This window comes from Plecotus auritus (assembly GCF_963455305.1).
Source record: "Plecotus auritus genome assembly, chromosome: 4".
Lineage (NCBI taxonomy): Eukaryota > Metazoa > Chordata > Mammalia > Chiroptera > Vespertilionidae > Plecotus > Plecotus auritus.
In genome coordinates, this window is record NC_137775.1 from 174,482,616 (window position 1) to 174,498,964 (window position 16,349).

General features: G+C 39.3%; 1 protein-coding gene across 1 annotated transcript in view; it reads left to right on the top strand.

Annotated features, from left to right (window-relative positions):
* Positions 1 to 16,349, top strand: part of AHR (aryl hydrocarbon receptor) — a 43,245-nt gene that overhangs the window by 19,398 nt on the left and 7,498 nt on the right. Inside the window, exons 3-6 of the mRNA XM_080666964.1 lie at positions 10,323 to 10,426; positions 10,752 to 10,841; positions 12,923 to 13,046; positions 14,989 to 15,119. Of these exons, the coding sequence (XP_080523090.1) occupies positions 10,323 to 10,426; positions 10,752 to 10,841; positions 12,923 to 13,046; positions 14,989 to 15,119 (449 nt within the window). The remainder of the gene's footprint in view (positions 1 to 10,322; positions 10,427 to 10,751; positions 10,842 to 12,922; positions 13,047 to 14,988; positions 15,120 to 16,349) is intronic.

Consider the following 16,349-nt stretch of genomic DNA (forward strand, 5'->3'; position numbering starts at 1 on the left):
GGTAGGTGCTTTAACAGTTCGTTTCCGGTTCGTTAGGTTTTTAAAAGAGAGCTTTTGTGTTTATTCATCTTTCGCTTGCATGTTTCCCTGGATTTCAGTCCTGTTCTGGTATCTGTAACAAGAACATTATCTTGAAAAGCAAATATATATAGCCCTAAGCGGTTTGGCTCAGCGTCGGCCTGCGGACTCAAGGGTCCCAGGTTCGATTCCGGTCAAGGGCATGTACCTTGGTTGCGGGCACATCCCCAGTGGGGAGGGTGCAGGATGCAGCTGATCGATGTTTCTCTCTCATCAATGTTTCTAACTCTCTATCCCTCTCCCTTCCTCTCTGTAAAAAATCAATAAAATATATTAAAAAAAAAAGAAAAACAAATATATATGCATGTATCAATACCAAGAATGAGCTTGAACAAGCAGTAAAAATGAATGAAGTAAAAAGCTGTTTGAAGGGTTGACATTTTATGAAGTTAAATGGGTTTGTATCTGTCACTGTACAAATGATTACCATATTATTGACTATACTAGAGACACGGTGCACGAATTTGTGCACAGGTGGGGTCCAGCCAGTCCACCCCGATGGGGGCCAATAGAGGCAGGGCTGGCTGGGGGAAGGGGACATGGGAGGTTGGCCAGCCAGCCCTGCCCCCGATCAGGCCAGTTGGCCAGCCACAGTGGGCATCATAGCAACCATTTGTTTCAGTGTTCTGGTCGCTGGCTTTTTATATATATAGATCCCCTAAACAGTGCATTACAATCCCCATAAGTTATTTTATAACTGGAAGTTATACCTCATATTCTCCTAATTCTAGAATTGTTCAAAGTGGGTTTGTTTGCCTAAAAGATCAGCACATTTGAAATCATCAAATAGTGTTCAGTTTCATTTACCCATGGCATTAGCCTTCTTACATTGTAATTCAGATATGTATTTTCCCCCCAGAATTCACATTTAAATATGAAACTCTATAATATTTGTGACACCTTCAGTAACTAAAATGTTAAAATTTAGAGATTCTTTTGAATTTTAATTTATGAACTTTATATAATTATATAATCAAATTCATGTAAATTGAAACATGGATGAATAAAAAGAATACCATTCATATGGAGTCAGGTTAAGGTGGTATTCAAATCTTGGCTCTTACACTCAACAATATAAACTCTTTGGATCAGGAACATAATCTCTTTTTCATCCCATATTCTAATTTAAAATGTGAAGTTCATTAGATTTCATGATTAAGTTTAATATTGTATGATTTTCTATAGGTTACTTTCATCTCTGAGTGTTTTTGTTTGCTTTGACACATTTAAAAAAAATAAACAGTGACAAATATATATCAAAGATTCGAACTGTAATTCAAACTCATTACATCCTTTATTACATGTTTTGCTTCTTTCCTGTCTTTTAAATTTATTACTTTTAATGGGTTTTCTCTTTGATCATTACCAAGTGTTTTATGACTCTAGGATCCTTAATTGCTTGGCCATGAAAGGTCCAGTTGGTCATAAATTTATCCTTTAGTCTTATTTTTGGGGGGAGGGAGGAGATAATACTAAAAGCCAGACAACTTTAGGTGATTTTTTGTTTTTATTTTTTCCCCAAATACATGTTTTAAATGTCTATAATTAAACCACTTGATTGTTTTGTGATGCTTTGTGACCTGGTTAATGGAAAATTACATCTTCACATTACAGTGTTTTAGAAACTGTGTTTATATAATATAACATTAATCACTTTAAGGCCTGTAATGACACACATTATGACTAATTTTTATTTATTAATCTTTTTATGTGTTATTTTTAAATCCTGCCCTTACAGCTTTTTGACTTTTTGATCAACCAGTTTTAATCAGCAGCTCAAATTTATTTATTTGTTCATGGCTGAGATTTAGATTTTGGAGTCATTATAATATAGTTGGACTAATATTTTAAACCGTGGAAGCTAATAAAAATTTCCAGGGGAAAGTATATAGAGTAAGAGGAATAATACCAAAGATGAAATGTCTTAGTGATGGGCAGAGGTAGAGGAAAGCAAATTTGTGCATGTGTGAAATATGAAACCATGGTAAGGTGATAATGAGTTCACTTAAAATTGCTTTCATTTCAGCCGAAACCGGTTTGGCTCAGTGGATAGAGCGTCAGCCTTCGGACTGAAGGGTCCCAGGTTCGATTCCGGTCAAGGGCATGTACCTTGGTTGCGGGCACATCCCCAGTGGGCGGTGTGCAGGAGGCAGCTGATCGATGTTTCTCTCTCATCGATGTTTCTAGCTCTCTATCCCTCTCCCTTCCTCTCTGTAAAATATCAGTGGAATATATTTAAAAAAAAAAAATTGCTTTCATTTGGTGTTTCAAGTTCTTAAATTAGAGGGCCAAAGAGAAAATGGCACATGAAAGTGTAAACAAAAATGGAATGGAAGTCTATACAGAAAGATAATACTGGAGGAAGTAATTTCTGGTTCTTGGTTGTCCATAAAAGCCATCAAACCATTCAGGTGTCAGCAGTGGGTGGGAAGCAGTCAAATTGGCTCAACTCAACCTAAAATTGTCTGTATTGAATCCTTCCTGTTTCTTCTGGCCTTCAATTTGCCCACATGATGTGGGGGTGCCTTTTATGGTCAGTTTTAGAGAATATTTCAGTGTTAGCTGGATTCTTGACAGTGTCTAGTGTCAGGTATCTAGTCTGTGTGTGATGAAGACAGCATTCCTTCTCTTTATCTCAGTGTGGTACAGGGAGAGTGTCATGTAACCAAAGCACCTGCAGGCAGGAGACATGCAGGGAATTCAGTTCACTAATCTTGTGGCCTTAGATAAGACCTTTAACCTCGGCGGTCCACGTTGTCTTCGTCCTCTCAGGACAGGAAAAGTGCTTGCCTGCGTGATGTTTTGAGTTGGCAGTGGATTTGTCCTAAAAATAAGAGATTTGTGAAGGAAGTGTTACAATTAAAATGGTTATATCATCCTCTTCTTAAAGAATACCCTTCAGCATTTCATGTAATCCTGGTTTGGTGGTGATGAACTCCTTTAGCTTTTTTTTGTCTGTGAAGCTCTTTATCTGACCTTCTTCTGAATGATAACTTTGCTGGGTAGAGTAATCTTGGTTGTAGGTTCTTGCTGTTCATCACTTTGAATATTTCTTGCCACTCCCTTCTGGCCTGCATAGTTTCTGTTGAGAAATCAGCTGACAGTCGTATGGGTACGCCCTTGTAGGTAACTAACCGTTTTTCTCTTGCTGCTTTCAAGATTCTCTATTTGTCTTTTGCCCTTGGCATTTTAATTATGATGTGTCTTGGTGTGGTCCTCTTTGGATTCCTTTTGTTTGGGGTTCTGTGCGCTTCCTGGACTTGTAAGTCTTTTTCTTTCACCAGGTAGGGAAAGTTTTCTGTCATTATTTCTTCTAATAGGATTTCAATATTTTGCTCGCTCTCTTCTTTTGGCACCCCAAAAATTCGGATGTTGGTACGCTTAAAGTTGTCCCAGAGGCTCCTTAAACTATCTTCATAATTTTGGATTCTTTTTTCTTTTTGTTTTTCTGGTTGGGTGTTTTTTGTTTCCTCATATTTCAGATCTTTGGTTTGATTCTTGGGGTCCTTTGATCTACAGTTGAATTTCTGTATATTCTTTATTTCAGACAGTGTATGCTTAATTTCTGACTGGTCCTTTTCCGTTTTTTTTGGCATTCTCATTAAGATCCTTAAAGGTCTAAGTTCCTCAGCGGTTTTTAGAAGATTCTTGAGTAACCTTATAAATGTGGTTCTGAACTCTATGTCGTCCAGTGTTTGCTTTCCTCCATTTCTTTCATTTGTGACATGTTTCTTTGTCTCCGCATTTTGGCTGCTTCCCTGTGTTGATGGAGTGGCTTTGTGTGGTAGGTGACCTATAGGGGCCAGTAGCTCAGCCTCCCCAATCACCTGAGGAGGACGCTCTTGGTACACCCCCTTATGGGCTGAGTGCAAAGTCTTGGTGTAGTTAAGCCTTGATTGCTGTTGGTACACTGGGAGGAATTGACCTCCAGGCCAGTTGGCTGTGAGGACCCGCTGTGTCTATAATGGAAGAACTGCTGCGCTGGAGACACGCTTATGGTGCAGGACTTGTTTCAGTGGGGCTTTGGTAAAGATAAAAATTATGAACAACCAAATGACATCAAATACATACCTACCAACAAGTGAATCTAAAAATCAAGTGAATAAAAAATCTGAAGAACAGAATGGACTGGTGAATATAATAGAATCAGGGACATAGAAAGGGAGTGGACTGACAGTTCTCAGGGGGAAAGGGGTGTGAGGGGTGCGGGAAGAGATTGGACAAAAATCTTACACCTATGGATGAAGACAGTGGCAGGGGGTAAGGGCATGGGGTGGGGTGGGGAATCAGGTGGAGGGGAGCTATGGGGGGGGAAAAAGAGGAACACCTGTAATAATCTGAACAATAAAGATTTATTAAAAATAAAAAAAATAAAAAAAATGTTTTATCAATGATAAAGAATTTTTGCAGAGTAATGATATTTTTTTTTAATGGAGAACTTTGTTGTTGAATATAGGTAGAGGCATATGGACCTGATATTAATATAATCTGAGAATCCCTTTGTGGAATTAATTTTGTATTTTTCAGCCTTTTTGATATAATGTGTAATAATTTATTACCCCTTCTCTGTTTCAGAAGTGGCACACACTCAACTCTAGACACTTTGTTCAGTGACAAGTGACAGTTTGCTTTGGTGAGGGTAGAAAGTATGGATACAGTATGCTTGCTAAACCAAATATGTTTTCCTTTTTGTTAAGAAATACTGCATTATTTAACCCTACCTAATTTATAAAAGTTTATGTAGTTGAATTTTATAAGTGATAGCTTTGCTCTTTTATGCTTATATCAGTGTGGGAATGGAATTTAACTTTTCCTTCCAGAAGTAATAAAGGAGATGATAAATATTATTATAAAATAAATTGAATTTATAGCAACAATTAGTATTTAAAAGGCTTATGATTTTCCCTGGCAAGACATTTATCATGTCCTCATTCTGTTTAAATGCAAACTATAGTAACAAAATACAAAATATAGTTTACCACATGCCAATAATTCTTCCTCTTGAATTTCTCTGACAATTCAGAGTGTATTTTCTGGAGAGGAAATACTTGGTTTGTAGGGAGAAATGGAAATCTGAGCTTAGATATATAAGGAAGAAAAGTGCCGTACTAGGAAATATGGATATGGTTAAATTCATGTGGAAATAACACTTGAATCAGTCTGTAATGGGACAATTTGATAAGCTTAATATATTTACACTTAAATTCCATCATCAGTTAAAGTTTTACTTGTACTTCATTGATCTTTCAGTGAAGAAATAGTTGAAATATTTTTGGTTTATTAATATTCCACTGAATGTTCAGTGTCACATCTGCACACTTTGGAAGGTGTGGTAATCCCACACATGGTATTTTAACAAATGTCTGTTTAGTATGCAAATGCTCCCCAAGTAGCAGAATCAGCTAGTGACTTTTTTTCAGAGATTACATTTTCTTTCTATTAACTGTCGTGTATTTAATTCTCATGGTATATGTTAAAAGTGTCTTTATGCATCTGACTAGGCATGTAGTTTTTATAACAATTTACTGTTTTGTAGTACTTTCAAATCTTTGTTGTAGATAACATTGTGGGTATCACAGAAGTCTTACTGGATACTCATTCATACTCTCTGTTTAGAGGTGAGAAAATGCGCCACTATTCCTGGTGTGCACTCAGTGTTAGTTTTCCATAACAGTTTGAGGGTGTGTAAACGCAGCATATAGCTGTGAGTTACAGATTCCAGGTCTTATTACCCAGGTACCCTACATGTTATTTTAGGCTTCACAAGAATTTGTCTCCAGATCTATCACTGTCCTCATTTAAAGATGAGGAAACTAAAGGTCGAAGGGAGTTAGCAGGGGGAGATGTCTGGTAGCTGGTTAATAATAGCACACACATTCAGGGTCAGGCTACCTCTAATCCAGGCTCTGCCACTTAGAGCTCAATGACCTTGGGAAAGGTTCTTAACCTCCATAAGTCTCAGTTTCCGAAAATATTGAAAGGTCAAGAACGTCCAGTCTCATAGGACTATTATGAACATTAAATAAGATGTAATACATGGAAACTGCTTGATATACAATGTGTGCTCAGTATGTATATTACTACTAAGGAAATTACTGAAGGCCACTCAGATGCTAAGGAGAGGCACTGATGACAATACCCTAGGTCACTTTCTGACTCTTCTGCTTTCTAATCAAGGCATGAGATGTATATGTGAAAGTGAGTAGTATTAATTACTATAGCTTCTAGTAATTTTAAGAAGGGAGAAGTAGTGGGTATATCAAGAAAGAGAGATCAAACTTCATGGAAGGCATAAATTACATAGCTGGGGTTGAAAGGCCAGGACATAAAAGAAGTGTTCTAAAATGTCACATTGTATTTTTTTAGATGACAATGGAAAGGGAGTTCACCCTTCCTGAACGCATCTTTGCACAATATTTACTTAAATCCTTTACTGATTATTAACCTTAAATATGAGAGCAACAGAAACATTCGTTTGTTTTTCCAAGTGCCCTCCAGTGATCCTTTCCCAAAATGCACTTGTCACTTTTCCTACTTAAGCAGTATTTATACACATTAAATATCCTTCCAACATTTAGAATGGTAGGCGTTGCTGTTTAGAACAAGTTTCTTCTTTTCTGTCTCAAGTTCCTATAATACTTTAGTTAAATCTCATTTGGTACTTAATATTTTTGACATTCTTTTCTAGTTCTTTATTTCCATAGCTTAAATTCCCTACTTAAAGGCAGTCTGTCTAATGTATAATTACACTGGCTAATATCCCCAATACAAGGCCAAAAAGAAATTGTAAATTACTCTGAGATGAATGGTTTCTTTCATTCCTTATTCATCTTCTCAGTGGGCCAATAACTCTGGTTGGAACTAACATCAATGCTATTGATTAAAAATTAATTTTAAAAGATTCCTACTAAGATAATTTAGAGTTTAAGTTTGACACTTGTTAGTGTGTCAGTTTTCAAGATTGTTTCACTTGTTTCCTAATGTAAGAGTTTTAGTTTTGTGTGTACATTTTTGCTATCATTTTAATAGAAAATTTACTGATATTTGGTATAACTCTTAAATTGTGCCACATACTGGAGATTTTGGAAAAGAAATGGAGTTAACCCTGACATCATAAGGTTTTAATGCATTTAAGCAAATTTGGCCATTAGAAAGCAAACAGCAACAACAAAACTTACAGAGTAGAAAAGGAGAAAAAGCCTTTTCAGAGAGAAGAGATTAAGCATTTCCTTTGGTCTTGATTAACTGGTAGATCAATTAATTTACCTAAAAGTATTTTTTTGGCCTAAGGAAATCGGTTCTCTGGCCTTTTGCAGTTGTTATATTCAGAGGCCAGACTTTTGGCCTCTTCTTTCAAAGAGATATGTTTCAGGTTCTGCAAAGGCAAGAACTTGGCATGAGATCCCAGTGTGACACATGCACTTGATGATTTACCAGAACATAAACTTCAAACAAGAAATGGTTTTATATGACTAGTGCCCCAGTGCACAAATTAGTGCACAGGTGGGGTCCCTCAGCCTGGCCAGCAATATGGGCAGTCTCGCCCAGTCCTGATTGGAGCCAATGGGGGCCGGCTGGCTGGGGAGGGAGCATGGGAGATTGGTTGGCTGGCAGGGGAGGGACTGTGGGAGGGCTCCAGAGCGTGTCTGACCCTCTCGCTCAGTCCCATACGGCCGCTCAGTCCCAATTGGCCAGACCCCAGCAGCAAGCTAACATACTGGTCAGAGCGTCTGCCTTCTGGTAGTCAGTGCGCATCATAGCAACTGGTCCGGCGGTCCACTGATCAGCCAGACACTTAGGGATGTCCCTCTCACAATCCAGGACTGCTGGCTCCCAACTGCTCGCCTGCCTGCCTTCCTGATTGCCCCTAACTGCTTCTGCCTGCCAGCCTGATCACCCCCTAATCACTCCCCTGCCAGCCTGATTGATGCCTAACTGCTCCCCTGCCAGCCTGTTTGCCCCTAACTGCCCTCCCCTGCATGCCTGGTCACCCCTAACTGCCCTCCACTGCAGGCCTGGTTCCCCCCGACTGCTCTCCCCTGCAGGCCTGGGTCCCTCCCAACTGCCTTTCCCTGCAGGCCTGGTCGCCCCCAACTTCCCTCCTCTGCCAGCTTGGTCACCCCTAGCTGCCCTCCCCTGCAGGCTTGATCGCCCCCAACTGCCCTCCCTTGCAGGCCTGGTCCCTCCCAACTGCCCTCCCTTGCTGGCCATCTTGTGGTGGCCATCTTGTGTCCACATGGGGGCAGGATCTTTGACCACATGGGGGCAGCCATCTTGTGTGTTGGAGTGATGGTCAATCTGCATATTACTCTTTTATTAGATAGGATAGAGGCCTGGTGCACGGGTGGGGGCCAGCTGGTTTGCCCTGAAGGGTGTCCCGGATCAGGGTGGGGGTTCCCTTGGGGCGTGAGACAGCCTGGGTGAGGGGCCTGTGATGGTTTGCAGGCCGGCCACGCCCCCTGGTGACCCAAGCGGCGGCCCTGGTATCTGGGGTTTATTTATCTTCTACAACTGAAACTTTGTAGCCTGGAGCGGAGCCAAGCCTTCTGCTTGCTCCGTGGGGGCAGCCATTTCTGTTGGGATTTATGTATCTTCTATAATTGAAACTTTGTAGCCTGGACTGGAGGCCTGGGCCGGCCAGGGTGTGTGGAAAGCTTGGCTTCCTCCATCGCTGCGGGCAACCCTAGCCTCCTGCTCTTTCCAGCCCCGTGGCTGCTGCCATTTCTGTTTGGTTTTATGTATCTTCTATCATTGAAACTTGAGTGGAGGCCTAGGCCCGGCAAGGGCAGGCAGAAAGCTTGGCTTCCTCCATTGCCGGGGAAACCCAAGCCTCCTTCCTGCTCTCTGTGGCTGTAGCCATCTTGGTTGGGTTTATTTGCATATTTGCTCCTGATTGGCTGGTGGGCGTGGCTTGTGGGTGTGGCTTGTGGGTGTAGCAGAGTGATGGTTAATTTGCACATTACTCTTTTATTATATAGGATGCCAGGAACTTCACCTGTATTCTCATTATTCTTCACAGCAATCCTGCACGATGGTTGGTTGGTTTATTTCAGTTATCACTTCACATATTAGGAGACAGGCTGCAAGAGCTCACATGTTAAGTGGCAGAGCTAAGATGTGAACTTAATTATATCAGACACCAACATTCACATGTTTCTAAATAAGATAATATTTGAGAGTGCTTGGAAAAATTCTACATAGGTAAATAGTAGTTATTACTTCTGTTTAGCTGTTGCCTCCCAGACTACAAATACACACATGCATGTGTGCGCGCACACACAATGAGAGAGAGAGATAGGAGGGAAGAAGAGGAGAAAAACATTACAGTATGCCACTGCTAGTAGTAAGCATCCCACCATGCCATCAGCCTTCCTTTCATATGTATAGGGTATCCCCAAAAATGTACACACACTTTGAATAATTATTATTCCATGGGTTAAATATAAAAAGAAACACCAACTGAGCCATCAGAAAAAAGTGTGTGTACATTTTTGGGGGACACTCTGTATTATTCACAAGCAGTTAGAAGATAGTAATGAAGGAGAAGCCACTTGACAAATGTCTGATACTTAGGATTAAACACAAAAAATTAATGTGCGATCTTTATTGTGGATGACTTTAATACACTCCAGTGGGATAAAGAATATAGACTTGAGCCAATGGAAAAACATACATGTTCTTGGATAGAATAATTCAACATCATAAATATGATAATTCTTCATGAGTTGGTTTGTAGATTTAACATGCACCCAATAATAATACCGACAGCATTTTACCCCCAAACCAGTCAAGACATTCTAAATTTAATGGAAATATATTTCTTGATAAGGTGCATGGTTGATTCTTTCTCTTGACCACCACTAGTTCGTTGATGTTTAGAATATTATTTGTAGGTATTAAAATTATTTTTATAGGTTATGTTTTGATGAACCTTATTCTCATAAGTAATACTAGTATAGGAATGGGAGGAGAATTTATAGCAGCACCATACAATTCTTTGAAATTCCTAAACTAAGTTATATTCCAAAAATTATATAGGGAACCCATCAAAAGTTATTTTTAAGAATCTGTCATCTGAGTTGGAAATCACCCATTGGCAAAGGGTTATTTACTGTCATTATAGTACACACCAGTATTTCCTTTTTTGTTTGGTTTGGTAAATAGAGGTTTTCCTTCAGAGCCTTTGGAAACCATTTGTTTTTAAAACTTCTTACTGTATCATTGTTTTTCTGGTTTTTCCAAAGTTGCACTAAAATCCTCCCCAACTGACAGAAATGGAATCCAGGATAACTGTAGAACAAAATTTGGGGAAGGCCTGAACTTTCATGAAGGAGAATTCTTATTACAGGTAAATTTTAATAAATATAGTTCCTTATAATTAGGATGACAGTTGCAAATGGAGAATCCGTTCATGGGTCGTTTAATTATTTCCAGTTCATTTTGAGTTAGAAGTCACCCATTGTCGCATTCCACTTCTATTTGCACTGCAGTAGTGTGTAATGCTCCACTCACCAGATGTGTGGTGTGTGTGTGTGTGTGTTTGTGATTTGTAATCATTTAGCCATTTTAAAGAGAAGAGTTTTTAGCAATAAAAGTAACAGCCTTAATTGAAGTCAATATTTATGAGTGACAATATTAGTCACATACTGATTTTATAACTTTTTTCTCGGTAGGCTCTGAATGGCTTTGTGTTGGTTGTCACTACAGATGCCTTGGTCTTTTATGCTTCTTCTACTATACAAGATTATCTGGGATTTCAGCAGGTAAATATTTATTCTCAGGTCATTAAAAAAACTTGTACTTTTTTGTATCTTATACTTTAGGGACACAATAATTTCTATATATAAAATATCAAAATATGTGCTATAAAATAAAAATTATGTATTTTCAGCTAATATATTTTATACTATTAATAATTTACTACATTATAATTTCCTTAAATGTTTATGGGATTTATGCATATTGTGTTTCTCCTTTCACTTATGAAGGAACTCTTATATAAAAGAAATGTTCAGGGAAGGGGCAGATAGGGTTTGAATGGGGCAGGCAAGAGGATATTTGCCATCTAATTCATATGGATATCCACTGGAGGACATAGGGCAACTATGAAATAAATGAGGTAATATATAAAGGTATACCATGGCTTATACCTTTCATTCTGATTTATGGGGATTATGGAATCTTTGCTGAGGGAAATGCTATTTAAGCTAACTTAAAGAAAGTGTAGGATTCAGATGGGTTGACAGTTGTGGAGGGAACACAGGGAAGAAAAGACAGTAGAACTATAAGTAGTGGACTGGAAGTCCTTCAAAGAGGTGAATGTGTCCGGTTTGTTTAATGTTATTGAATGAATAGTGAATAAGTGGACTGGTGAGTAAGGTGTTTGATATATTTGAGGGAAAAGAATATAAGATGTGATTTGAGCACAGTTGAATGCTAGGTATACTTATGTATCAATAGTTCCTAAATTCTAACCTGCATAAGACTCACCTGAAGAACTTGATAAAATTTTATAAAATGTTTAGGCCTCAAACCCCCCAGTATTCTGATTCAGTAGATCAAAGCAGGACCCATGAATTTGTATTCCTAGCAAGCTCACAGGTGATGTCAACTGCTTGTTTGAGAAGCACTGTTCACACTAGTATTTAAACTGAAGATTAGTCTGTGCTCTACACACACTGGAAGCCACTAAAGGTTTATGTTAAAGGGAATGTGTATACTCCAACTTGTGTTTCAGATGATAACTCTGGCAATTGTGTAATGGCTGTCATAGAGATGGCTTAATGCTAGAAGGTCAAGTTCATAGGGAGATTTCGCTAAAGAGCTAAACTAATGGAATCTAGCTGTTACCACAATTTCTAAAGATATTCCTGGAATTTTGCTACCCAGCCTTAAAATTGCTTTCAGACTTTTTAAATTATGAAGAAAATACACTGATGTCTGTTGAAAGGCCTGTTTGAAACGTAATTACCTAGTTATCTTAATTATTTGATAATGTAATTCCTATCCATCATGAAATCAAAGAGATTAGCTATTTCCCAATCTATTTTTTCCCTATATGTACACATTAGCCTAGATGTTCTTTAAGTAAACATTTGTGTCTGACATGGGTGGTGGCTTAGGCACCATTGAACTGCAAGTTGTCACTCCCTAGTGGGCAATGATATAGATATAGTGATTCACCATCAACCATTCTTTTTAGTTGCTTAGTATGGCATAAAGTAGAATACACAAAGTGTTTTGTGAAACTTCCATGTGTGTATATGTACATATGTGATGGATGGAAAATGTATTCAGTACCATGAGTTGCAGTAAAAAAAAAAAAAGTTAGAAAAATACTGGTTTAAGGATTAAGGGGTCATCACTGGAGGTAATTAGTGGAGGAAGCATTCTACTCTGGTAAAGGCATATTCCTTACTTTTATGGAGTCTGCTTAGAATAACTCAGTCTACAGAAAACTGTTAGAAAACAGTGAAGAAAATACATAATGAATACTATTCGTCTTAGAGAAGTCCGAGACAACTGGGTATTTCCAAAAAAGTTTTGTTAAAAACGTAGGACTTAAAAGATCAAAAGGGGACAAAAATAAGCAGGATGTATTATGTTGCAGTTAAGGAGTAAAGAAGCGACTTACTTCACTGAAAAACATTTATGTGGCAAATAACTTCTGGCTTATCAATTAGAGCTAGTCTCTTTCTAGCTTTTCCTGTCTTGGGTAACTGGAGAGCTTTGCAAGTCATTTGCTTTATTCATCACTAATTAGCTAGGTTCTGAAATTACATTAGTATGTCATATTTCTTAAATCAGTACTATTGTTTTATTTCTTTGTGTTTTTTTTCCTTAGTCTGATGTCATACATCAGAGTGTGTATGAACTTATCCATACTGAAGACAGAGCTGAATTTCAGCGTCAGCTACACTGGGCATTAAACCCTTCACAATATATAGACTCTGGACAAAGAATTGACGGTAAGAATGTTTATAAAAAGACTAGAGGCCCAGTGCACAAATTCGTGCACGGGGTAGGGGTTTGTCCCTTAGCCCAGCCTGCACCCTCTCCAATCTGGGACCCCTCGAGGGATGTCTGACTGATGGTTTGCAGGCTGATCCCAGGTAGGATCGGGCCTAAATGGGCAGTTGGACATCCCTCTCACAATCCAGGACTGCTGGATCCCAACTGATCGCCTGCTGGCCTTCCTGATTGCCCCTAACCGCTTCTGCCTGCCAGCCTGATCACCCCCTAACCACTCCCCTGCCAGCCTGATTGATGCCTAACTGCTCCCCTGTCAGCCCGTTTGCCCCTAACTTCCCTCCCCTGCAGGCTTGGTTGCCCCTAACTGCCCTCCCCTGCAGGCCTGGTTCCCCCCAACTGCCCTCCCTTGCAGGCCTGGACCCTCCCAACTGCCCTCCCCTGCTGGCCTGACCGCCCACAACTGCTCTCCCTTGCAGACCTGGTCCCTCTATTATTGCATATTATTCTTTTATTAGATAGGATTAGTAGGATAGAGGCCTGGTGCACAGGTGTGGACCGGCTAGTTTGCCCTGAAGGGTGTCCCGGATCAGGGTGGGGGTTCCCTTGGGGTGTGGGACGGCCTGGGTGAGGGGCCTGTGGTGGTTTGCAGGCTGGCCACGCCCCCCGGCAACCCAAGCAGAGGCCCTGGTATCTGGGATTTATTTATCTTCTATAATTGAAACTTTGTAGCCTTGAGCAGAGGCCAAGGCAGGCCAGGGCTGCAGAAGCTTGGCTTCCTCTATCGCCAGGGGCAACTCAAGCCTCCTGCTCTCTCCAGCTCCCTGGCTGCTGCCATTTTTGTTGGGGTTTATTTATCTTCTATAATTGAAACTTTGTAGCCATTAGCGGAGGCCTGGGCAGGCCAGGGCAGGCGGAAAGCTTGGCTTCCTCCATTGCTAGGGAAACCCAAGCCTCCTGCTCTCTCTGTGGCTGCAGCCATCTTGGTTGGGTTAATTTGTATACTCACTCCTGATTGGCTGGTGGGGGTGGCTTGTGGGTGTAGAGGAGGTACGGTCAATTTGCATATTACTCTTTTATTAGATAGGATAGCTTTGGACCCTGACAGGGTATCTCAATGATTACAGTGTCATCCCAATACACCAGGGTTGCAGGTTCGATCCCCAGTCAGGACACATACAAGAAACCAAGGAATTCATAAATAAGTGGAACAACCAATCCATGTTCCTCCCTCTCCCTCTCTCTCTAAAATAAATAAAATTTTAAAAAGGTAGTTTTGGTGTTTTTGATATAATTTTATGAAAAGAGACAGAGAACCTACAGGGGCAAAGAACTCCTTGGTGAGGGTAGGAAAGTAGTGGAAAGCCATGTGTCTGTACCTGTAGTTCACACAGAGGCTGGTGAGCTAAGGAGTAAATGATTATTTATTTTGTTTCTTATTTATATAATGATTTTATTTGCTATTAATAAAAAAATGAATATGTCTAAGGAATATGAGAGCCATTGATGACTATCAAGTGGGAAAGTGTTGCCATACTCAGTAATGCATTTTATAAAATTACTCATACTGTTGTGAAAAATGGGAAGGAGTGTGTGTAAAATGTTCTGTTTCAAAAGGCACACAATTTTAAAAAGCAAACTAGCATATCCAAGTATAAAAAAAACCCTTTTCTCAATGTAAACAATGTTTCCAGAATTTTGTGGAAGTGTTAGAAAGAAAATAAAATGGCATTAGAAAATGGGGAAACTGTTAGCAGTTATTGGTCAATAGAAATTTTTTAAAAAATGAGTAAATTTTAGTTTCTTTTCATTAGCTCCTTTTCTAAAAATGATTATCTTTTTGTACAGACTCCAATTTAGAAATTAACAGATTCCAACTATCTAAACACTTAATTTTACAGCAAAGTGGAAAATAAATTAGTATTGCTGTTATTTCTCCAGAAGTGAATGGCCTCCCCCAGCCAGAAGTCTACTATGACCCAGACCAGCTTCCTCCAGAAAACTCTTCGTTTATGGAGAGGTGCTTCATATGCCGACTGCGGTGTCTGCTGGATAATTCGTCTGGTTTTCTGGTAAGGTGCAAAATTTTACGACCCTGTCATTTACTATTTATAGAAATAAAATAGTTGAAATGAAACCAATATTCTTTGGTTATATTTGAGTTTGGCTTTAAAAATCTATTTCACTAAATATTTAAGGAAAATAACTTTTAAAATATTAGTGATTTTTGAATCTTTTCTGTAACTCCAAAACCACACAGATTGAGGGAAATAACCTAGAAGCTTTGCCTACTTTTAGGACTTTTTAGGTATATGAAGAAGAACTATGTAGCTCTTCTTTAGTAGAAGAATGCTTACTCTCTTTGGATGTAATGCCTGCGAGACAGTTAAATTATACTGGCCTTTTCCACATGGCTAGAAAAACTGCCACGTAGAGAAATGGTTGTATGTTCATGATTGCAGAACCATCATGTGGTACGAGATGCTGTTGCATGGTCTGAATACCTGGGGAGGATAACCACAGAGCAGTTTAGGCAGGATACTGAGACTGCAGATGGTCTGCACCCTTAATATAGCACACTCCAAAAGAGAAAGTGCCCAACTGAGTTTGGGAGACAGTTCTCAAATTTTAGATGAGTTTTCTTACTGCAGGACTTTTCAGAGCCTTTACCAAAGGTACATATTACGCTGTGATCCTCAGTGGAGATGATCATTGAACCCTTTGTTAGAAGGTCTAGTTCCATTCATCTTGGAGCTCTTCATCAAATTGCAATACTTGGCTTCCTAGGCTGCCTATGACACATGAAAGAGGCATGCAAATCGGTGTCAAAACTTGACCTGTTTTTTATTTAGAAAACAAAGGGCAGCATAGCTATCCCCAAGTGTACCCCCGGCTCCCCAGAAAATATAGCACACCCCACCAGCACATGAGAAAGAGACCACAAGGTATGTTGCATATTACTTTTGTGAATTATCAGGAATTTGAAACAGACAATCAAATCTTAAACATTAGTAAACAATGATTTTTGTTTGTGTTTATGTCATAATGTTGCTGACCCAGAGTTTTGCTTTGGGATAGTTTTCGTAGTACTGATGATCAATTAGTATGTATTTTCTGAGTTGGAGTATGAGTGTAATTGGGTCTTTCCTTTCTTGTGCTGTTATCATACTGATATTAGAATTATTCCTTGGCCTGGTTATTACTGTTTTAAACTAAATAGATCATGCTCCTGCTTACATTGCATTTGTTTCCTCTGTCTTCTACAATTATTCTCTATCTTTACTCTGATAGAGCTCTGCATT